We start from the raw sequence: 23,822 nt of genomic DNA, 5'->3' as shown, positions 1-23,822 counted from the left end.
ATGGTCCTTACTCCTTAATAAGTGTGTTAATAAGTGTGGGACTACAATCTCAGATAAATATAAATGCTCAAGATTGTGCTAATGGGTTTTAATCCTATAAATACTTACCTGGGAGTAAGTCCCATTGAATTCAGTGGGACATGTCTAAGTTGACATGCACAGGATCCCACTGTCAATTTATAATGCATCACTTCCAAATAGTTAGTACGCCATACAAGTGGGAAAGAATCATTTTTAGATAGAATGTACATTGTCATCAGTGGATGTCCATTTGATGGGCAAAGTCATGAATAAAAACACCCTTAGAATTACAAACCATGTCCCCTCCCATTCTACAGTTCTAATGCAAGAATTATTAATTAATTTGTGCACCAAAACACTTAACTGATTGTAAACAAAATGGCAAAACCTATACTCATAAAAATATTTTATTGGAAAGTTTACATAATACCGACTGGGACTGTAAATCTTGTTCTGTATCTATATATTGCTAAATGCATAAATGTTCACAACTATGTCAAAAACAAAGAACTGCATTTTTCCTATGATTTGCTCTATAATATTTAATAAAGGATTTTTGTTTTTCAAAGCAAAAGGCTGATATAGGAACAAATGTTATATATACACACTACTTGCTTATTTATTCACTCTGGTGCAACATTTAATATCACTGGCTTGGATCCAAAAGGCTGCACAGGGAGTATCCACACACATACACAGAATGGCTTCCAAGGCTTACCACCTTTCATCTACAGTCCCCTGCACCACCCACTCCCAAGGCTCCAAAGAACTTTGGGAAAGGGATCCATTGCAGTGCAATGAGCTATGGCTGGAGAAGAAAATGGAAACTGCAAGCCTGCATTAAAACTCTTCTATAAACTTAAGGCTGCAATCTTATATGCACTATCTGGAAGTAAGTCTCACTGAACTCATTGGGATTTACTTCTGAGTAGACATGTACAGGATTGCAATGTAAAAGCCTCTTTGGATCCCAGCCTCTAGCTGAACTGATATATCACTATAACACTGAGCAAGTCTGGGAGAAGGAAAGAATAAGCCAAATGAGAACATTACCACGTTTTGGATGTATCAACAGCAGTTAGATATTAAAATCTAGATTTAAAAAGAAAACAAAACAGAAAATGCCTAATAATCTGAGAACAAATTTCTGTTCAATAACATAGAATACCAGTGTATAAGGACAAGGTAGTACTATACTTGAGTTATAAAGCTAAACAATTAATGCTTGTAACAGATTTACTTATTTTTCCCTTGTAAACATTACAATAAATGTTCTAAATGTGTGAGGAAAATATTGGAGAAGCCAGCAACATAATTCAGTAACAGTAATCTAGTAAAATGTGTCAGACATTCGCAAAAATTCATACAAATGTTTTTTTTTATTTAATAACATTTTTCCTATTCAACCACACCAAGTACCAGCAGGTGTTTTAAAGATAATCATTACGAAAAGTCTTTTGCAGCAATAGTTGATTAAGTTGATCTTTGACTTGCATACATATAACTATGTTTCACAATTCTCAAATAATACATATTTAGGCAGCTTGAACTATGTTATAAAAAAATTCAATTCAGTACATGCCAATAGTATAGAATCCAAGAGTTGTGTTAGAATTCACTAAACTAAAGGTGAAAATGGACTTACCAGTAACACTGCATCAAGAACATTCAAACCACATTTTCATGGCACCTTTGTATATGAAGATTAAAAAGTCATCTGAAAAGGTTTTATAGATTGCAATGAAATTTAATTTCACTGCTGCACTTGTTTTGTATAAAACTGCATAAATCATATTTGAGTAAACATACAAATCGTGCACTGTGGATAACAAGTCATGAAAATGTGGTAACTGTTGGCAGAAGTTGTGTACATTTGCAAGTTTGGAGAGGAAAGACTAAAGAAACTGGAGTAAATAAACTTTAATGAGATTCTCCATTCAGTGATGAGGCTTCTCCTCTCGGTGAAGACGACCTGGACATTCCTCTCTCTGTATTGTCAGAACTAGAACCGCTCTGGCTGTGCTGATCTGCAGAAGCTGCACTGGAAGCAGGTGGTGACTTTGTTTTTTCCTTAAAGTCTGTAATAATGACTGTCAGATCACCAACAGTAACTTCCAAGTGTTGGGCGCTACTTCGATCCACATTTTTCAACCTGGGCCTAGAGTAATATAAATAATCAAGGAGGTAATTCATAAATCATCTGAATCTCTTATGTTAAGGTTATATTTGAAGCCCAAACATATGTAAGAAGCTGCCATATTCTGAATCGTATCATTGGTCTACTCTAGGATGACATTTTTTAAACTTAATCTGACATCAGTTCTCCAAGATAATAGATGGCTTTTCCCAACCCAGTTCCCAGAGACCTTGGATTGTATCCAGCACTGAACAAGTGGCATTCCACTTGCTCAGTGGGACTTCCCTTTCCTCTCCCCGTATTTCCCCAAAGTCTATTCCAGAGGGTCCCCCAAAATCCTCTATGGATATAAAGGGCAACACGCACACTTCATCACTTCATGTAGATGCTGTATGCTCCCTTTGGCAAGATAAGTGTCTGGCCACTGTATTCTGGACCAGCTGAGGTTCCATTGAACTCATCAAAGTCAGCTTACATAGAGTGCATTAATGTGCTTCAAATGAGTTATGGCAGCACCATAGTGGCAAAATCCTCATTGTGTAGGAAATTTTGAAGCCAGTACATTATGTCTAGCTGGAAAAGAATGCTCCTCTCTACTATCACAACCTGCAATTCAACCTACAGCAATTGGGGGAGTGCAATCCTGTTCCCAACAAGCTGCACACCTATTCTCAGATCAATGTCTCATCTGGATGGAGTTTCATTCCCTTCATATGACCTCTCTTGGTGGCCTCAGGTAGATAGAGAAGGGGTGATAAGATGGACTAATTTCAAATTCTAATTAAATAGTAATGGTGTCTATCATAATGGTTACTTTTATTGAAGATAATGTGGGCAGCAGAAATTTACACCCCCAACGCATGGGGGTGGTTTCATAGTTGGGAGTAATTGTTCGACCATGTTTAACCAACTGGCAAAGATGCCTTGTATTATAAGACAATTGACCCTGGTTATATTGCATATATAACAACCATCGGACTGTATTAGCATATACTAATAAATATAGTTTAGATTCTGTAAAAATATACAGGTTTCTGCTGCCAGTGGAAATTCATTCCACCATCTGAACCTTTCTAAAGTGCACAAGTGCAGTGTGCATATAGTTTGTCCAATTTTCAGACACTTTATTGACTGACTGCAAATTTCCTTTTCTCAATCTGAGGCTAATTAAAATGTGTAAAAGGTGAAATCTCTGAATTTTATTCCCTTTGTATCTTACTTTCCACTTTGCTGAAATGCTTCTCACTATTAAAAGACAGACTTTCATGACCAGAATTTTGAGAGGAGGTAAAAATGCTGGTACCATTTTTCTAGAAATCAGAGTATTATTATTATTATTATTAATTTATATCCTGGTCTTCATCTGAAGATCTCAGGTGCCATTTTAAAAAATATAGATACATGAATGATGTGCTCAGCAACATATGAACATAGATACAGGTATATATTAGGCCCTTTCTGAAGATACACTTTCCTGTGGTTTGATTCAATCTAACAGCGGAGTACCTAAACATCGTAACTATGTGGGTAGGGATCATTGTGTGATTCTTTACCCTTTTCTAAGAATTTTGCAGAGATTATCTCATTTTGTTCTCTAAGTAACAGAAAAAGTAACAAAGTTTACCTTGTTTTCTTGTGACTGTTCTTTTTGCTAGTCGTTTCCTTTTCACTTTTTTCTTTTTCTACTTTGTCTTTTTTCTCTTTCTTTGATTGTGTAGGGGGCACAAATTGCTGCGTAACCTGTTGTGCAACCAGTTGAGAGACAGGTCGAGGTTTCCTGTGTGTAAATGGATGAGAGAAATTAAACTCCCTGGCATCAGTAAATGCAGTAAATTTCTGCACGAAAATTATTTTTTTGTAAATTGATCACAGTTAACAATACACCCATTCCACACAGAACCCTATTTAGATTTGTGAATGTAGGCTTCATTTTCTAAAGAACAAGTAAACACACTTTGAATTTCTTGAAACAGTGAAGCCTCTCCTCCCCCCAACAACTTCCACTGGCACAAAAGTGCGTAGCACAAAAGTATTTTTAGTCTAACTAGACTAAAATATAATGCACATAGGAAGAAAGGAAGGTGTGCTATATCAAGTCAGACCATGATTTAGCTCTGCATTTTCAAGACAGGATACAGCTCTCTAGAGTTTCAGGCACGAGCCATTCCCAGCCCTATCCAAACAAAAAACCAAAAATCCCAGGGATTGAACGGGGGACCCTTTGCATTTGAAGCATGTATTCTACCCACTGAGCTATGGCCCTTCCCCAAGTCTCAGGAAAATTTCTAAAAAGAAAATATTATCCCATCAATGACCTTAAGATTTCTATTGAAGGGTATCCAGTTTGCAGAACTCTAAGGCTAGCCTTTTTTGATAAAACCTCTGTGCGCTACAGTGGGTACAGCCACTTCACAATCCCACACACGGGATGCATGAACACACAGCCCCCTTCTTCAGTTGATCCATGCAGATAAGCTAAGGATGGGTTTTCCATCAAATGGCTGATTGATGACTAGATAGGGGATAGTCTGCATCCCTGTACTTATTTATTAACTGCAATTACCGTATTTTTCGCTCTATAACACACACCAGACCATAACACGCACATAGTTTTTAGAGGAGGAAAACAAGAAAAAAAATATTCTAAACAAAATAGTGGATATATGATTTTTGTGGTTCATGCTGTGGCCACAGACATGTGATCTGACAGTGAGTTTGGAGTAGCCCAATGCAAAAATCCTGAGGATCCATGTGGATCCATGCTTTGTAACCATGGAGGAGGGAAGGAAGGGGAACCATGGATCCTCTGCTCACGACTGCAGCAGATCCCCCCCGCCACCCGCAGGCATTCGCTCCATAACATGCACAGACATTTCCCCTTACTTTCTAGGAGGAAAAAAGTGAGTGTTATGGTGCAAAAAATACGGTATATAGCTACCACATAACAGGTGTTCTTTGGGCAGCTCACAAACAAATAAATAATATAAAACTATAGAGCTGTATCAACTGAGTGCTACTCAGAATAGCCGAACTGAAACCAGTAGTCTGCATCCAATGGTGTTCCTCAACTGACAGTGAAGTTTTCATGGAGGGATGAGGATGGAAACCATTTTCAGCAACGCCGCTTCCCACTGCACTCCCCTCCTGCCCTAGCCTTCTATAAATCTGTTCCAGAAAGTTAGGAGACCCTTCAGAGCAGAGTAAGAGAAGACAGAAGGCTGCAGAGAATTTCTGAAAATCGCATGCTTATCTGTTGCATTGGTAAGAGCTTTACTGCCAGCTGACAACACCTTTCATACAACAATAAGGATTTTAGTTTGTCATTTCCACTGATTTCAATACAACCTATCACAGGTTAATTTTAAAAGACAACTCAAATGACACGTCTTACATATTTTTTGGAAATGCAATTTTTTACATAAAATTTCACTGAATTAAAAAAGCAAACTGCAAAAAGTTGCCAAAGTATTTCTTAGAAACTAGTCATTTAAGCTTACTTAACGCGGGTGGCACTGTGGTCTAAACCACTGAGCCTCTTGGACTTGCCGATCGGAAGGTCGGCAGTTCGAATCCCCACAACGGAGTGAGCTCCTGTTGCTCTGTCTCAGCTCCTGCCAACCTAGTAGTTCGAAAGCAGGCCAGTGCAAGTACTGTAGATAAATAGGTACTGCTGTGGCAGGAAGGTAAACGGTGTGTCCGTGCACTCTGGTTTCTGTCACAGTGTTCCGTTGCGCCAGAAGCGGTTTAGTCATGCTGGCCACATGACACGGAAAGCTGTCTGTGGACAAACGCCGGCTCCCTTGTCCGGAAAGCGAGATGAGCGCCGCAACCCCATAGTCGCCTTTGACTGAACTTAACTGTCCAGGGGTCCTTTACCTTTTACTTAACACAGATTCTCTAACCAACAAAACTGAAGTAAAGAGTATTCTAATTTGTAGGTTCACACTTTTAGACATACAGTGATAAATTCATTCATGCCCTGAACAAGATAAAGCAATTGGCAAATTTAAAAAATAAAGTAAAATAATCATTGAGGCAGTGAAGACTGCCCCAGTCCTAAACAAGCAAACTAGCATGTTTGCTTGGAAAACCAGAGGAACATTGTTGCAATCCCAGCAAAATATAATTTTACTCAACAATAGTGTAAAACTTAGGTTCATCCTATCTAAATAATGTACGTATTGCCACAGCATGTTTTAAGATTGGGCTATGGCTTTCCTGTAAAGGAGAAAGAAAAGAATAAAACATTATCTAGCAAATTAAAAGACTTCAAACAATATGCATATATAAAAGGAATACTTATCACAAATGTACAATAGTAATGTATTCTAAATAGCATCATAAAAAACTGTATGTGCTCAAATGTTTTATTAAATATCTAAAAGGATGATGGAATAAATTACTAATAACTGAATGATAGCAAAATAGACCTTGTGAACAATATTTGTATTACACCACTCTTTACCAATCTTATTCAAAAACAAATATTATATATATATATATAATATTTTTTATTAATTTTCACAATTAAACATTATCATCGCACAAATATAAAAAGAGAAAATAAACCAAAAAAGGAAGATAATAAAAGATAGAAAAAAGGAAAATAAAACATTTTCACACCATAATAAATTCAAATTTTGGGATTACTTAGATCCCTCAACTTCCCCCCACTCCTTCCCCTGGGTCTTTTGTATTATCTTAATTTAAACATGTCAATAATTTTAATAGTTGCCGAATTTAAACATTCTCCTCAATATTACAAGTATTTTTTAAAAAACCTGCTACTGTATTAACTTCCTTACAATGCTTTTGTAAGTATGCAATAAACATCTTCCATTCTTTTTTTTAATTTGTTGTCGTCTTGATTTCTAAGTCTTCCACTTAATTTAGGCATTTTGGCATACTCCATTCATTTAAGTTGCCAATCTTCTTTAGTAGGGACTTGTTCTTCTTTCTAGTGTTGGGCTAACAATATCCGTGGGACCGTTGTTGCATACATAAACAAATTATTGTATACTTTTGGTATATCCATTCCTGTAATACCTATTAAAAATGCTTCTGGTTTTTTAACAAAGGTTATTTTTAACATTTTTTTTCAATTCATTGTAAATCATCAATATAAAAAGTTTTGGGGAAATGATTTACAGAGTTAAGATCAATTTAAAGCAAAAACTGGACACAAGTTTAATTTTCTAAACAACAGAATACAAACTAAATCAATTAATAGAGAATAAGATATTTCTGCTAAGTGATCCTTGCAAAAAAAATTAAAAAGCCCTTCCACCCTCAAATTAATTCACATGAAGAAACACAATCACCCACTGATCTTCTGCAAGCTCCAACAATTAATAACTAAACTAAAGCCAAATCTTCTATTTGGAAAATTATCTGAGGCTGGAAAATTCATATGCAATCAAAAGAGATTGTCAATTCATTAAATACACTAGGCATAAACGAATACAGTAATGGTAATATTATGGAGGTAACAGGTCACGTGGATAGGGCTTGTATGAAGTATTCCTTGCTAGACTACACCTTGTATCTACTGACATTTAAAGTTGATTATGTATATGACTGTAATTAATAAAAATCAGACTTCCTCACCCATGAGACTGGACTGTTATTACTGATTTTTTTTCCCAAATTTGGTTTTAATGATACTGATTTTTATGTGGCATCTGTTTTTATTATACTGCTTTATTGCTTTATGTTCTATTTTTGTAATCCACTTACGAGTTTAGAGATGGTTTTACATAAGGCTATAAACCTGTAGTCTGAAGGCTTAAACTCACATATCTAAACAGGGCTAAATATATGTAACTGTCTATTGGATCACAGCCTAAAATTACTCAAGTACTGTATGGATTGTATCCCTTGGTGATGGTAAGGATTCCATCAGCAGAATGGAGAAGGGTGCAATTCTCAGCAATCCCCCTTACCACTCTCTGCTCTGTCCTGGAAGGTCCCCCACCCTCTGCAGAAGACTTAGGGGTCTACAAGCTGCAAGTGAAAATAGCTGAAAATTGCTTCTCTGTTAAACTGATTGAAACCTTGCCATCAGCTGAGTGACAGCATAAGATAAAACATTTTATTTCAACTTCTATGGGAAGGCCAGTTCTAATTTCTGAAAGCTGCTTTGCCATTTATCTATTTATTTGTTTTTGGCACTATGTAGACTACTTTCTGAAATTTTTATTGGAATGTTAAAAACTGCTATATGTCAGTTCTTAGCCAAACATGTGGGACTAAGTTCATTTCATTAGTCTTAAGGAAACTTAATCATATTTAAAGATTATAAGAATCATTATTATTGAAATTAGCTACCTTGCACAAGTTGCTGCGAAGATGTGTGGAAATATGTATGGACTGTATTATGCAATTTCCACCACTGAAAACCAACCAGAGGAGAAATGGTCTGGGTTACTAGCAGATATTTGCAGGCACCTATGGTGGGAAAAAGAGAAGGCTGGACAGAGCTGGTGTTTCCACACTGCATCTGCTGAAAAGCTTCTGACAACCAGTGCAATCTGATTACAGTTCACATTCATTGCCAATGCCTACTGCACTGAACGACTATAGCAGGATGTATACGGCTTTCTGTACTACTGCTCAGCAGTGCTTGCCAATACAGATTCTAGAATACTGCTTATTGGCAGTGGACAGGCTTTGCATGCACAACCACAGGATTCTAGTTTCTTTTAAAAAATCATTTTATTAATCAGATTTATATATACAGACATTTTTCTTGTAATTGTAAAAGTGAGCTTAAGCACCTGGATAACCAGATCTGAAGTTGGCTGAAAAGCAAATGACATACATGTCACCTTTGATCCCTGGCCCAGAGAGTCCCATGTTTAAAGCTCCACTTTAAAACAGCTTGAAAAACAAGCTATGTCCTTGATTTACACTATTTCCCAGAAAAGCAGTTAAGGATACATTCTCATTATTACATGTTTATTGTAGTTATCACTAGCAAGAGCTGCAGCTTGCAAAATTTTAATAATGTGTTTTATTTCTCACTCTAATGTTCAGTAAGTTTGTCTAAATGAACCCACGTTATAAAATGAGGCACTATCTTGTACTCCATTACCTTGTAAAAGTACAGCAGCATGACCTTGGTCAAAAACAAGAGTGGTGATATGTATAGGAAGCACACCAGTGGAAATGAGATTCAGTTACTTCCTCTGCCTCACTCAGGGACCATTGCCCTAGGACAGACTGACAGACACACACATACACACAGAATATGCCTGGTCAGTTTAATTGCCAACAGTCTGTTTGGCTGTTCTTAGCATAAATTAAAAGAATGAGAAAAACTACTAAGCTGCTAGGAAAACACAGAATAGCAAAAGACAGTTTTTGTGATCTGAATTACTTGGGGCAAGTGTTAGGTAACAACTGAATACAGCTGTAGGGTGTTAAAATAAAATAACCAATTTGGAGGCTATTGTACAGGATTATTTCTTGGCAACTTGCACAGAAGACTCAAGTTCTATTTAGAACTTTGTTGCTGTATCTTCTAAGTCCTAAGACATAATCCACTTTTTCTTGCTGAACACTTTGAAAATGTAGAGCAATTTCCTTTCTATATTCTTCAAGTCTTAAATTCTGAGTATCTTCCTGGAAGCCTCATTGCAGAATAACACAAATAATGTAGACTTTAACTGCAATATTCTGGAAATCTGTAACTAACTCTTTATTTTTTCAAAACAATGAATACTAGCTGGCTACAATGGTACCTCGGGTTAAGTACTTAATTCATTCCTGAGGCCCGTTCTTAACTTGAAACTGTTCTTAACCTGAAGCACCACTTTAGCTAACGCGGCCTCCTGCTGCCGCTGCGCCGCCGGAGCACAATTTCTGTTCTCATTCTGAAGCAAAGTTCTTAACCCAAGGTACTATTTCTGTGTTAGCAGAGTCTGTAACCGGAAGCATATGTAACCTGAAGCGTATGTAACCCAAGGTACCACTGTATATGCACTCAGCAGCTGAGTTGTTTAGTAGCCTGTAATGCCTATGGGGCATAAAAACACAGCAACACCTAGTTAATGCCATGCTATTACACAATCTAAGAGACTATCAGCAGAGATCCTGTAGAGGAGACTAATTCAGCACAGGGCCACTAGAAGGATACTAAAGAACAGCACATCTGAAAGAGGGCTATAAAGTGCAGCATTGTCCTATTTTCTTGCCTTCTGAGGAAAAAGCCCAGGAACCTCCCAATTTACATGATATAAGTGGGTTAGAAACTCAAGCAGCACACCCTTCAACTAGAACCATGCCTATGACCCCTTCATATTATTATATAATGCCTATCCCTATTTCCAGGGATGAAGGCATGCCATATTTTTACCTTGTTACCCTAGCCTTTTGTTTCCTAAAGTGGGAATTTCAGATGTGGTGGCTTACAATATCTTACAAAGTATATTGTGTGTGTGGATGTTTCTGCTTTTAGGCCAGTCTTTCCTTGTATTTGTAGTTAATTTCTCTCCCCCTGCTCCTTTCCTTGCATTACTAAGAATAATTATTCATTTATTTGCAAGATAGCTGAAACTTCCTGCATGTAGTAAACTCTGATTGCACCCTAAAATCAGAGTTCAATTTCCATTCCTGGGAAAATCTAGGGCACAGTTCACCAACCTGGCCCCCAAAGGCTTTCATTGTTGTCCCTAAGCAGGTGTCCCCGACTCCCTGATTTTTAAATTTTTTTTAAGGTAAGGTAGATCTCTAGCCTGCTTAGAAAGAAAGTTATGGGGCAAGACGGTCAGGACCTTTCAAGCAATTTCTGTGAAGTGAGTGTGAGCATGGTGTGGCCACTTTTGTATTTTCTCTGATTCTGAGGAACACTCCCTGTTGCTATTAGGCAGCATCACCATCAGAGTGTGAGTGTGTGTGCACGCATTTGTGTTACTTTATAAAAATATTGTGTGATCTCTACAATCAGAAACAGCAACACATAGCTCACTTCCCATGGTACACATAAGATGATTTGGGCCATCTTTCTCTCTAAGTTTGTGTTATGTCACACTCCCCTTGGCAACCATTTTGTGTTATCACAAACACCCAGCAGCTTTTTTTGTGACTGCCACCCCACAGCACTATATCAAGCTTCAAAATGCGCTCACTGATCCAAAAAGGTTGGCTACGCCCAGGTTTAGGGCTTGCGTGGTCTGCCTATGAAACTGGTGTGATTAAGAATGTGGTTCATCAGTTTAGCTAGTGCTGTTTTAACTCCTATCCGGAAGGAAGGCAGCAGGTAGACTCAGGTTATCAGTCATCCAGATTGTGATATAACTAGTTTCATCACATGGTGACTCACCATATGGTCCTGAAAGAAAACTGATACATGCTTATGGCTTCTTAACAAGCCAGCTGAAACCACCTGGTCAACATGAGACTCAATAGAGCAATGCCAGAACACAGAACCAACTCAGGATCCTGCATCTGCTGGCTGGTGTTACAGTTCCTTTCATTGCAGTTTTGTGTATACAAAGTCTGAACTAGAATGATTATATTGAGAACATAAAACATAAAACAATTGACCAAATGGTATCTTAACTCTAAACAGTATACACAAGATAGCAGAAACAGCTAAAACCTATACCCTAAACTTGAATTGCCAGTTTAGGTTTAAAACCTACTTGTTACTTTGGCTGTCTCTTGCTGCAGTAAAAACAGCAAACAAGGCTCTGGTAAGACACACAGCTCTTTCCTTTCTTTGGACTGCAGCCAAAAGCAAGTTACATGAGCAGTAACTCCTGTTAATGTTAAAAGCAAGCAGTGTGAAAATACAGCATCAAACATCCTTTTATTGTCTTCTAAATGGTACCCAGAAACTAGTTTTTAGCTCCTTATTCACAGCTCCCTAGCTCCATTTTACTTTTCTTTCAAATAAAAGAAATTGACTTTCTGAAGTGTGAGACAAAAAAGACTTTCATTTATATTTCCAAAATTTAGCCGCATTCAAGATCTAACATCAAAACTGTAAGATGAAAACATCTGTAGCATATGTAATATACCATGTATATTTGTTATTTGAATATTCCAGAAGATAATTTCACCAATGATTAACTAAAAGAAAAAGACTGACATTTAACAGTGCATTAGAATCCTAAAGTTGAGTAATTCTGTAGTGACCAATGTAACATTGGCAAGCTTCTTTACCTATTTTGTATTTTAGCTAATATTATTTAACTCCAATTAACATTAAACTTTTTGTTAACTGCCTTGATCATCCCTACAAAAATAATCAAAAAGTATGCCACAAATTAAATGCTTTATTTTTATTGTGTTTTAAAAGCTGTGACCAATGTAACAATTTTGCAACCTGAAGAATTTGTAACTTAAGATAGGTGTTTTCTCTAAAAGTGGGAATCAGGATTCTTCCATTTGCATCAATATGCATAATAGCAAATATTTTATGGGCAAGTGTCAAACTTATGGTAGTGCTTATTGGAAACTGTCAAAAAAATGTTTTCTGGAAAATGAACGGTGTTCAATTTTAAGATGACCAATGTAAGATGTGAAAATTCATTGATAGCCAAGCCATCTACAAATAAATGCCTCCAAAGCAAGATTCTGTGCATCTCACACTTTACTAGGCATTCATAAGTTGCATGTCAGCATCAAGTCCATGTGGGAAGTCAAAATGCTGACAGCAACTTAGGCTTGTTATTTGTTTCTGTTCAACCTAACCTCTTGTCATTTGCAGGGAAGACAAATGCCACAGAAGCCCTCCTATTTAAAAAGATGATTTCATACTAATGAATATCATATTCCATCACTTGGCTAACAAATTGCCTTTTCAATTTACCAGGCTCAAACTCAACAACTTTGCCAGATGACTCCAGCGCATCAGTGGCTGCTTCTGCGCTTTATTTCAGCATAATCACATTTCCCATAGGGACATTATTCCCTGATTATTAAATAGTGTTGTGAGTTGGGGGGAGGGGGGAGGCTGCATGCTGAGACCTTTCTAATTCCTGGGCCCAGCAAGTGTTAAAATCTAACCTAGGATTCAAATTCCTTGGATAGCGAGGCTAACTTCCTGGTGAAATAATGGGCCATTAAAGTAACAAAGGAAGTGGCTCGGTGCCAGACAATAAATGGGTTGGCCCTTCTCCCCCAACTTGCTGATAGAAAGACAAAGGGTAGAATGGAAAGTTGAATTATGTGAGATAGAAGCTAGAAGCAATAGTCTGGGAAACGAGAGAGAGAAAGAGGGAGAGAGAGAGATGGTGATGATGATGATGAAGATGATGATGATAATAATTTATTTATACCCCACCCATCTGGCTGGGCTTCCCCAGCCACTCTGGGCGGCTTCCAACAAAATATTAAAATACAGTAATGCATCAAACATTTAAGCTTCCCTAAACAGGGTTGCCTTCAAATGTCTTCTAAAAGTCTGGTAGTTGTTGTTCTCTTTGACATCTGTTGGGAGGGCGTTCCACAGGGCGGGTGCCACTACCGAGAAGGCCCTCTGCCTGGTTCCCTGTAGTTTGGCTTCTTGCAATGCTTGATTTCTGCTTGAATCTCAGGCTGCAGCTATGAAAGAAGCAAGACTCCCTTGGGGTCTTAATGCTGTGAACTCCTCCATTGTAGGCTCAAGTTTTATATATATGTGCAAATTAACCATATATCATAAAGACACCGCAGTCTCCACTGTACCTCATTCTGAAGGAAATACAACCCCTGGGTAAGTACCTGGAACCCCCCGGAACTTGCACCGCTCAGAGACTGGGGTGGCATGCAACAATATATTGACACATAATTATATTCTCTTTCTTCTAAAAGCAGTAACATATGTTCACTCCGCCCTTACCAGATTTGTCATTCAGACCGTAAGCTTTTTGAGGGCAGGCACCTTTTTTGTGTAAAGCTCTGTAAGATGCTCTACATTGCTTTGGGGGCAATCCTATGTCAAGAGCCACTGGAATGAGCAACTTTGGATGCAGCAGATCTCCAATGGCATTAAGCAGCCAACGGTAGTTCAGCCAAGCATACACTTGGCTTAACTTGCTCATTCTGACTCAGCTGAGGCTCAAGCCCGCTCAGCTCAACCACATGCCCTGGCTACTGGTGTACAACACTATTTTAAAGACTTGTTTTCCCTGTGACAGACCTAGGGAGAGCAGCAGCAGCAGCCCCGCTGCTGAAAAAAGTCTGGATCTGGTGTAAACGTACTTCAGCTTAATTTACACCAGCTTGCTTTGGGCCAGTTTCTTCTGCATAGGAATGCTCTCCTAATAATTACTACCATTTCAGAGAATAAAAGATGACAGTCTAAAAAGAGGTTTAAATGACACCCATGGCAACACATTTATGCTAGGTAAGTTGCACCATTGTGGTGTTACATCATAAAAAAAATGTTGTACATAAAACACATTTCAGTTAATATCACATTTTCTCAATACCAAGAACATCAAAGCGGAGAAAAAAGTTAAAACATAGTTTTTCCTTTTCAATTGTTGGTGGAGAATGTGTGTGCTGTGTGACTAATCCAACACACTCAACCAATTTAAGTTTTATTGGCCTTAGCTAGTATGATTTTGTTTGAAACATAAAATTTATAGTCATTACACCAATGAGAAAGCAAAACTATCAATGCAATCAAGTGTCATTAACCTTTTCTCTGTTGTCTTGGGAGAGGTCTTTCACTGAACTTTAGGGAGGGGAAATAGAAATATTTTGAGTTGTACATGGCACTGCTGTTGTTTTACTCACATGTAAAATGTCATTTTGAAAAACAGTTGCCAGATATTGAAACTTTCTGAAATGATATTTAAAATGATATAGAACGCATTAATTATACATGAAAATGAAAAATGAGTCTGCAGGTTGCCATTATCATGGAACTTCGCAGTTGTATTCTGATTTGCATTATTGTAAAATGGAGATGTAATGCAGTCATGTTTAAGGAGTTATTTCTTGATCACTATGGTTTTTAATGGATATAAAAGTCATGGCTAGCAGCCCTCATCTTTGACCATGTATTACAACTAAGCCATAACAGCCACTGTTATTTCAACTGATCCCTAGAAGAGAATATGCTAAAACTAAGTAACAGCATAAAAATAATCCACCAGTTTCTGTCAATACGTCTGTGGTTTATATGCATAATAGGCTGGACATAGGAAGTTATGCTGACATAAACCACATTCATAGGATTGCTTGGCCCATTAAAGATATCTGAAAGACCCTGGCCAGAAAAAAATAATTATCTTGATAAAGAAATATAAAGAATTTTATCAAACATTCTTTACCAAATTGTGAAGCCTTGTCAAAGTGTGGTGACACCTTATTTCTCCAATGCATCAGTATGTTGTTGGCTAGTAAAGCTATTTTGAATGATTAGAGGCTAATTAATGTATATCTTGAGGCAAAGACATAATAATAATAATAATAATAATAATAATAATAATAATAATATATTATTTGTATCCCGCCCATCTGGCTGGGTTTCCCAGCCACTCTGGGCGGCTTCCAACAAAGATTAAAAATACATTAAAATGTCATACATTAAAAACTTCCCTGAACAGGGCTGCCTTCAGATGTCTTCTAAATGTCAGCTGGTTGTTTATCTCTTTGACATCTGATGGGAGGGCGTTCCACAGGGCGGGCGCCACTACACGATAAGAATCACTGTGATAAATCTGTGTTTCGCTTTGGAGGTAAAATCTCTCACATCCGTATTGACCACAGAGTAAGGAATGGATGCAGCTAGGACAGGTGTTGCTGAACTACAGCTTCCATCAACCCTGGTCACTAGCCATGGTTACTGGGGTTGAAAGAAGTTATAGTTCAGTAACAGCTGGAAGGCCAAAGGTTATTATCTATATTTGAGCTAGGACATTGTTGGGTCCTGTTATGGAGACTTAAAAATTGGGTATAAATAATGCTAAACCATAATATTCCTGGTTTTTGTTGCAGGCATTGCTTTGATGTTAAAACAAACGGAAAGTACCACCAGCTGAAATAATTTCTTGCAAAAATGAGTATTTTATTGTAGATGTATCACATCTCACAGTCTACCAAACAAAATAGAATTGCCTGAAATATAGTGTTAACGAAATATATTCCAGTGTTCCAATCTACAGGAGATGTGCAAGCCCAAATGGCTTCTGGCTGCAGATCTTCTTCAGTGATTCTCAACTATGGGCATAAATTAGATGAGCATCGAATACTAGATGCACTGCATTGCTTTCAATAAGAATGCACATCCAGATATACATCCTGTCAACATTCTGGAGCAAGTACAGCTGATGAAGGCATAAATGTTATATGAAAATTAAAAATCACCTGATTAGATTTTTCGTAACTCCCATGTTTTCATAGAACATGAGGAGAACTCTGCTGGCTTGTATCAATAGTCTTATCAAGTCCAGTGCTCTGTTCTCAACAGATGGCTTTATAAAGACAACAAGCAGTGAAATCTAAAAAGGCCCCAACATGATTATCACTGTTATTGCTGCATCTTAGATTTATTTTGTGAAAACATGAAATTACTTTATTTCTCTTCATTGATATTTATTATTGAATTTTCATGCACAAATGTTTTTACTTTTGAAAGCATACAGGGACTTTCACAATTAATCTTTATTTTACAATATTATGCAGTAGATTTCATAGTATTCATATCTGTCATATAATCTAGAACAGAGTAAATGAACACTCATAATCAGTAAGCACATATATATTAATAAATACCTAATAAACTGAAACTGCAAATTTCTGAGGATTTAATTACTAACATTTCTCACCACTGAACATTTAACAGATTGCCGTGTAGCCTACTGCAATATTTGGCAGTGGTTTTACAATGCAAAGCAATGCCCTTTGGGAACCATCTGAGGCTATCACTTCCACACAGAAGGCACTTATCCTCAAAAGCACAATAGCAAGGGAATTTGTTCACTGTATCACCTGGCAGTTATGACACCATACATTTTACAGAATACCAATCTTCTCAAATCTGAACACCAAATATGGTTTCAGACCTGCAAAATCTATTTGCATTTCATTTTATTTGAATGGATAGCATGTAATGTCTTTCAAGTACAAATTTAGAAAGGTGTCAACATAGCTGTTGGAAACCTGATATTACATCTGTATACAGATTCACCCTAGAGCAATGCATGGCTGCCTATGTATGAATGTGAGAAGACTGTTATATATAGTTGCATGACTGACATGGACAAAAACTGGTCTTTTTGTATAAAATAGCAGCACAAGTTCTAAATGTTTTGCTTGCTTCTGAATTTACCCCTTAACATTTTATGCAAAAATCACCAATATATCTGACCATTTCTATTATTACTAAGTGAATTCCCTCCAAATTAATGAGTTTACTGAAACTCGCAGGTATTACGAGTTGATATCAAATTCTATCTATATCAAAATGTATGTATCAAATTGAAATATCTGATATTCTAAGGACTCTGGTGACTACATAATAGTTTATCACAACTGGAATCAGTCTCAGAAACTCTAATGCTGCTAAATTAGTGTTTTAAAAGAAAATGGTTATTGGTATCTGTCAATAATTTAAAGATGTTGCTTTTTGCATCTCTATCCAGGGAAGGATAAAGTCAAACACATATTCCTGATGTAGACAAAATTCCTGAGATCTACAAATGAAGAGCGTATACAAATTAAATAAATAAATATTTGTGAAATACTCTAAACCTAGTTGAGGCATAAAATAGATTACACCCATCACTTTTCAGAGTCCCACCATCCCCTACCAACTAGATGACTAGAAGTACAAGGACCGTTTCCACTGAATCCTCCTTTCTGACAAAGAAAGTGAATGGGACTTCATGATCTCTGTACTTGGACAATTTAACAAATGTGTAACCAGAATATTCAGGTTTCCATGCCAGTTTGGTGCCAACAGCCTTTCTTGGATAAAGTTTGGTGTGTAAGGAAGTATCAAAATCATTTCCATACAGTATAAGTAAATGCTAGAGGCAGCCAATGCTCATTTTATCTCTTTCTAGATCCCTGACCTCTCATACTCTTTTCACCCACAAAACCACATTTTCCCTACCTCTTCTATTGAGGCCATTGCAGCAAGAGCTATACCCCTGTGCCCACCAATCTGAGAGCAAATATGCATGACCTTACTATACTGTATCTGCAGTTTACAAAAATATTTTTCATGCCTTGCATAATTTAATGTTTAATTCACTATTACAAGTTAAGGTGATGGCCATGAACTCAGCTAGAGCTTAACAGGGAACAGAAAAATTGGTCTGTTAATTAGCCATGATAAATAAATGGAACATTCATATTCAGTGGCAGTATATCTCTGCTTATCAGACACTTGAGACAAAACTAAAAGAAATGATTGTAACTTAATACCTTGCTTGTAAGCTTTTAGAGGCATCTGGCTAGCTGCTGTTAGAAACAACATGCTGAACTAGATGAATCTTGATCTAATCCAGCAAGGCAGTTCTTCAAAATCTGTCACTTATTCAAATATTTTAATATCTCCAAGGACATAATAGGAGGAAAAGAAAAACCACTTGTGATGCAGCTGAATAGTACCAAAGGCAAGGAGGAAGAACTGTAGAATATCAGGCAGGTTTCCAGAAACCAGAAAAAAATAGTCCTTGATGCCAAAACTGCTTTATTTATGTATTTATTTTATACAGTGAGCTGCCAGCTATGATAATGGTGGGAAACATTAAGCATAAGGAAGCCAAGAGAGTATACAGGTTAGAAAGATCAGGCAAACTGATGTTTTACTGAAAATTCATAATGTGGAATCCAACTAAGTCACAATCAGATTAGGCCCACTGAAATGAGTGGACTTAAGTTACTCATGGCTGAGCTAAGTCCACTGATTTCATTGTTCTACTCCAAGTATGGCTAGAACAGTGTTGGCCAAACTTGGGTCTCCAGCTGTTTTGGGACTACAATTCCCATCATCCCTAGCTAACAGGACCAGTGGTCATGGATGATGGGAATTGTAGTACCAAAACAGCTAGAAACCCACGTTTGGCCAACACTGGACTAGAACCACTGAAATTAGTGAATACTAATTATGCCTAAACAAGGTACAAAAAATAGTAAGAGAAGGCATATAATATAAGCAATATTAGCAAGGTTATTATGAAGACATCAACCTGAATAATTTTTTTGGTAAATCTCCACTCATTAATTTAATACACTTTGGCACAGATATTCAATATAACAATGTATGAATAAAGACATAGCTTTTATTATAAAACTGCATCCTGTAAGCCTTGATTAGTGGATGCAATCCTATGCCTTCTTACTTGAAATTAAAACCCATTAAACTCCATGCGATTTGTACAGGATCAAGACGCAGAACTGTAAGCCTGCACAGACATGTATCTCTCTTCCCCCCCCCTCTCTCTCTCTCTCTCTCTCACACACACACACACACACACACACACAGAGAGAGAGAGAGTTCTCCTATGACTTTTTCAATCTGGGGGTATCAGTTCAGCATTATGGGAATTGGGCAGGGGTGGCTAACCTCTTTTGTCCCAAGGAAGCCCTCTGGCAAGTGCATGCCAGTGATGGGTGTGGCCATCCCACTCTCTCACAAATACAGACACAGGATGCAGACCCTCCTGTTGATCCATGCTGACCAGCTGTTCAGAAGGTGTTATCACCCCCTGCCTGCTTATCAACTGATCAATCTGATGACTGATGAGAGGTTGGGTGGAGAGGTTTAAAACACACTGTCCACCCTAGTGCTGTATCTTTCTTCCCCCTCCCTTTTTTCCCCTTCTTTTTTTGGTCACTGCCAAAATTGGCAGGTCTTGGGAGAAGCAAAAAATGCCTGTGCCAGGAAACAGACACCCCTGATCTAGAGCTTTGGGGTTGAGTGTAATCAATGTACACATCCAGAAGGTGCTCTTAAATAAGTGTATGGAGGCTAAGGTCAATTGGATTGTATTAAAGAGGGGAAGAAGGCTTTGGAAGGGGTTAGAATGCCTGCGATAGATGGAGTTGAAACATCCCTATCTCCTCATTTTTGAATACACCAGTAATAGCAGTAGCTAGGAAGCCATTTTTATACTCTTCCTAGGCCTAGTCTCTTCTTGGAGAACTGAGACCTGGCTATGCTGATTCATTCTCTTATTATGTCCAGGACTGACTACATGTAATGTATGCTACATTGGGACTACAATGTAGACTATTTTGTAGCTGATGTAGAATGCCACCACCTGCCTCTTACTGAACATTGGAAGGTGTGAGCCTATTCAGCCAGTGCTGCTAGCACATTCCTGGCTCAGTTCAAGGTGATGATGCTTAGCTCTAAAGATCTTTGTGGCCTAAGATCCAGAGAAACTGTCTTCCCCTATGCCAATGCTGCATGTACGCTTAAGGAATCAGACCTTGTATACTTTCACTTCACCAATAACAGCAGCTACCAAGAGGGGGCCTTTAGCACAACTGCCCTGAGGTCCCCCTGTTGATAGCAGAAGGTGTTATTCTATCTCTGCCCTGCATAAGGTTTAGAAGATATATTGTCTCTTATTATGCCTAGGTGTATTGTTTTACATTGGTTATAAATATTGTTGCTTTAAAATTATGTTTTATTTGCTCTGTGAGCCTCAGTGGGCAAAAGTAAAGCAGCATATAAATATTCAATTAGTAAATATGTAATCATTCATGCATATGCTTCAGTGCATTAAATCTCAATCACTAAGGTTTAATAAACCTGTGACTTACTGGACTCTTAAGTACAATACTTCCACATTTTTCCTGTAATGCTGCTGCACAAAAGACTTGTTTTTGGATTGTACAGAATTTTCCAAGCAATGGAATGCATCGAACATATAAGGGGTATGTAATAACCTAAAAAGGGCACGTAATTAATTTTAAATGGGCAAACAATATTGCTGTGAGTAAAATAAACATTTCTACATAAATAAGCCATCTCCTAACTGTTTGTCACAATTTAGTGTGACCGAGAAAGAGAAATCATGAGACAGTTGTGCAGAGAGGACCAATCTTCATTATTAATGTCCAGAAATCACCATGGGTGGGGAATGGATTTACTTTTTCCCTCAAGAGTATCTCTGACTATAACCTTTTACATCCACTTAAATCTATGTAAATGGATTTTATTTTCCTCCAGGAAAATAAGTGTTGTATGGAGACAAAAACCTGACTGGGCCTATGTGTGGCCCAGTCCCAGAAACAGCTGCTGGGGTGGTCCTCTGACATGAAGCATCTGCCACCATTGGAGGAAGATGAAGAGCACAGGAAAATGCGTAACTTTACCAGTATCTGTTGGAAGGTAAAGGCAGAATGTGGAAGGTGAGGATGAGAAGTGGAAAATATGTTTGCTTTAAGTTCCTAGACCTCATATGTAACCTAATGGAAGGCCAGTGTGGAAGCAAGAGTTATCTTCTTAGTCAGCACTGTAGAAATGCCCAGTTGCTGACTTGCTAGTGGCTCCTGTAGTCATCAACAGCCTATATGCCAGGAGCTGCTGTGCAGATAGCAACTATGCTTTCAAGGTGCTGACTGAAACAACTCCTGCCTCAGCCACTGCCTCCCAAAAATTACCAGTAAAGGCGTGTTCCCCCAACATGGTAACCCCAAAACAGTAGTTGGGAACTAATCACCTCAGCAGCTGCCATTCTCCACTCCTCATTGTCAAGTACCTACCAGGGATTCTTCCTCTCTCCTCATACATATCCCACCCAACATTAGGAAGGGCATTTTGCTATTAAGGCAAGACATGACAATGGCCCTCACTTCAGCAAAATATCAGCAAGTATGACACAGACACGAACAACCAAGAGACTGTTTGTTGACACCCCCCTCTTGAAGTATTCTAATCCACCATGAAAAATAATTACAAAAGTCATCTTTTAAATGAGCTAACAGGGCTACACAGTGGACTATAAGCAGACCTCAAAAAGAAAATCCAAGCCCTTATCCATTTCTGTCCTCCCTTCAACAGAAGATGACTTATTTTTGCACAACATGTACAACGGACAGCATTCACATTTAGTCAGTTTAAGGGTTTTTTTTAAAAAAAAATGTACATAGGGAATGCTATATCACCATGAGCAGGATTAAAAACAAACAGCAAACTCTCCAGACATCTGCACTGTTTGTGTGATCACAGCAAAGCAAAGCAAAAAAAAAAAAAAGCTGAGGAGGGAAAGGAGCTTATTTTCTATCCCATTCCAGACTGCATGACTGGCAAATCGAACCATTGAGGGTGGTGCGAGAGAACGTGTGCCTTTAAGTTCACAGAAAAGAAATTATCTCTAAGCCTTGGGGGGGGGGGTGAGAAAGAGACCATGTTTACTGGGCAAGGGCGGGGAGAGGAGAGGAGGAAGGGAAAGCAGACGGAGGAGGAGAGCGGAACGGAGGAGAGAGCTGGTGCCTGCAGCGCATCCACTCCCTCTCCTGTCACCCTCTCCTGAGGAAGAAGGAGGGAGGGAGAGCAATAAATAATAAAAAAGCCTGCCCTGGTAGCTATGATGGTGGCGGCGGCGGCAGCAGCCTCCGGGCTCTGCTCTTCTTCCCAGCCGGCGGCCCCCGGACGCCTCTCCTCGGCCAGCCCCGCTCCCTCCCTCCCTCCCTCCTTCCTTGAGGATGCGGGTGTCACCAGCGCAGGCCTCTCTGGGCCGCTCACTCACCGGGTGGAGGTGCCCTTCCTCACATCGCACATCATGCACTTGAAGGCCTCGGCGCTGTTCCGGAAGGTGCACACGCTGCAGTCCCAATAGCCCTCGTCGGAGGACGGCTTCGGCTGCCGCTTCGGCCTAAACACCCCCCAAAAAGAGGGGGCGGCGATAAGGAGGAGGAGAAGGAAGAGGAGGAGGAGGAGAAGAGAGAAGGAGGTTTAAGGCACAAAACAAGACATCGCTCCCTTCCCTCCCTCCCACTCGCTCGGGGCCTCGCTTCGCCCCGCCGCTTGCCAGCTACCTCTTCGCCGCCACCGCCGCCCCCAGCACCCGCTCACCGCCATTCGCTGCGCTGAGGGGACGCCGCCGGAGGCTTTGGCAGCAGAGGGGAGGGGGGAGAAGCGGCGGCGAACGGCAACGGCAGCCCCCCTCACAGCGCCGCCGCCGCCGCTTCTCCCCCTCAGCAGCAGCGGCAGCGGCCTGTTGCGAGTCGGCGCCCGCTTCCCCTCCTCCCTGGCTCCTCACCTTGTGGGGCTCTTCTTGTCTCCCATGCCGGCTCCACAGACGCGTCTCCAGCCCGGCGCGGCCCTTTGTGTATTTGTCAATAAGGAGGAGCGAGCCGAGGAAGCGGGGGGTTGGCTCTCGAGCCCAGGCAACCAAGCGAGGAGGAGGAGGAGGAGCCGCCGCGCACAGCGCGCGCCGCCGCCAACAACAACGGCCGTCCGCTGCTTTACTGCGGCCGACACCGCCGACTACCGCAGCCTCCAGCTGTCGGGGGAACTCCTGCCGCCGCCGCCGCCGCCGCTTCTCCTCTCCTCTCTCTTCCACCCCCCTCCCGCCCTAACCTCACGCCTCTTTCTTCTCCCTCACGTGTCCCCCCGTCACCAACCAGCGGCAGCCCGCAAGCCAGGCCAAGGCCGAGGCGCCCCAGACGGCGGTGGTGACAACCCTGAAGTCGCTCCGACTGCGGCGGGATGAGGGGGGAGGCGAGCGAGAGGAGGCTCCGGTGCTTTGACAAGAAGACTCCG

The 23,822-nt window shown here is 39.5% G+C and overlaps 1 protein-coding gene and 1 long non-coding RNA gene across 3 annotated transcripts; both read right to left on the bottom strand.

The window, feature by feature from the left end:
- Window positions 1-412: 412 nt before the first annotated feature.
- YAF2 (YY1 associated factor 2) lies at window positions 413-23,822 on the bottom strand. 2 transcript variants are annotated; one of them, XM_083463810.1, is made up of 4 exons: window positions 23,320-23,822; window positions 22,807-22,932; window positions 3,783-3,935; window positions 413-2,179 (listed from the first exon to the last, which is right to left on the bottom strand). In XM_083463810.1, exons 1-4 carry the CDS (start codon window positions 23,343-23,345, stop codon window positions 1,942-1,944), a joined length of 543 nt encoding a protein of 180 aa, XP_083319936.1. In that variant the 5' UTR covers window positions 23,346-23,822; the 3' UTR covers window positions 413-1,941. The 2 variants fall into 2 exon arrangements, with proteins under 2 accessions (XP_083319936.1, XP_083319937.1); XM_083463811.1 differs by lacking the exon at window positions 23,320-23,822 and adding an exon at window positions 23,096-23,189.
- LOC310687994 lies at window positions 18,791-21,431 on the bottom strand. The gene is made up of 2 exons (XR_014516721.1): window positions 19,584-21,431; window positions 18,791-19,546 (listed from the first exon to the last, which is right to left on the bottom strand). It is a non-coding gene; the product is annotated as an uncharacterized lncRNA (long non-coding RNA).

The sequence above is a fragment of the Podarcis liolepis genome (genome assembly GCF_965112155.1).
Source record: "Podarcis liolepis genome assembly, chromosome: 10".
NCBI lineage: Eukaryota > Metazoa > Chordata > Lepidosauria > Squamata > Lacertidae > Podarcis > Podarcis liolepis.
This window is presented reverse-complemented; position numbering and strand designations above follow the sequence as displayed.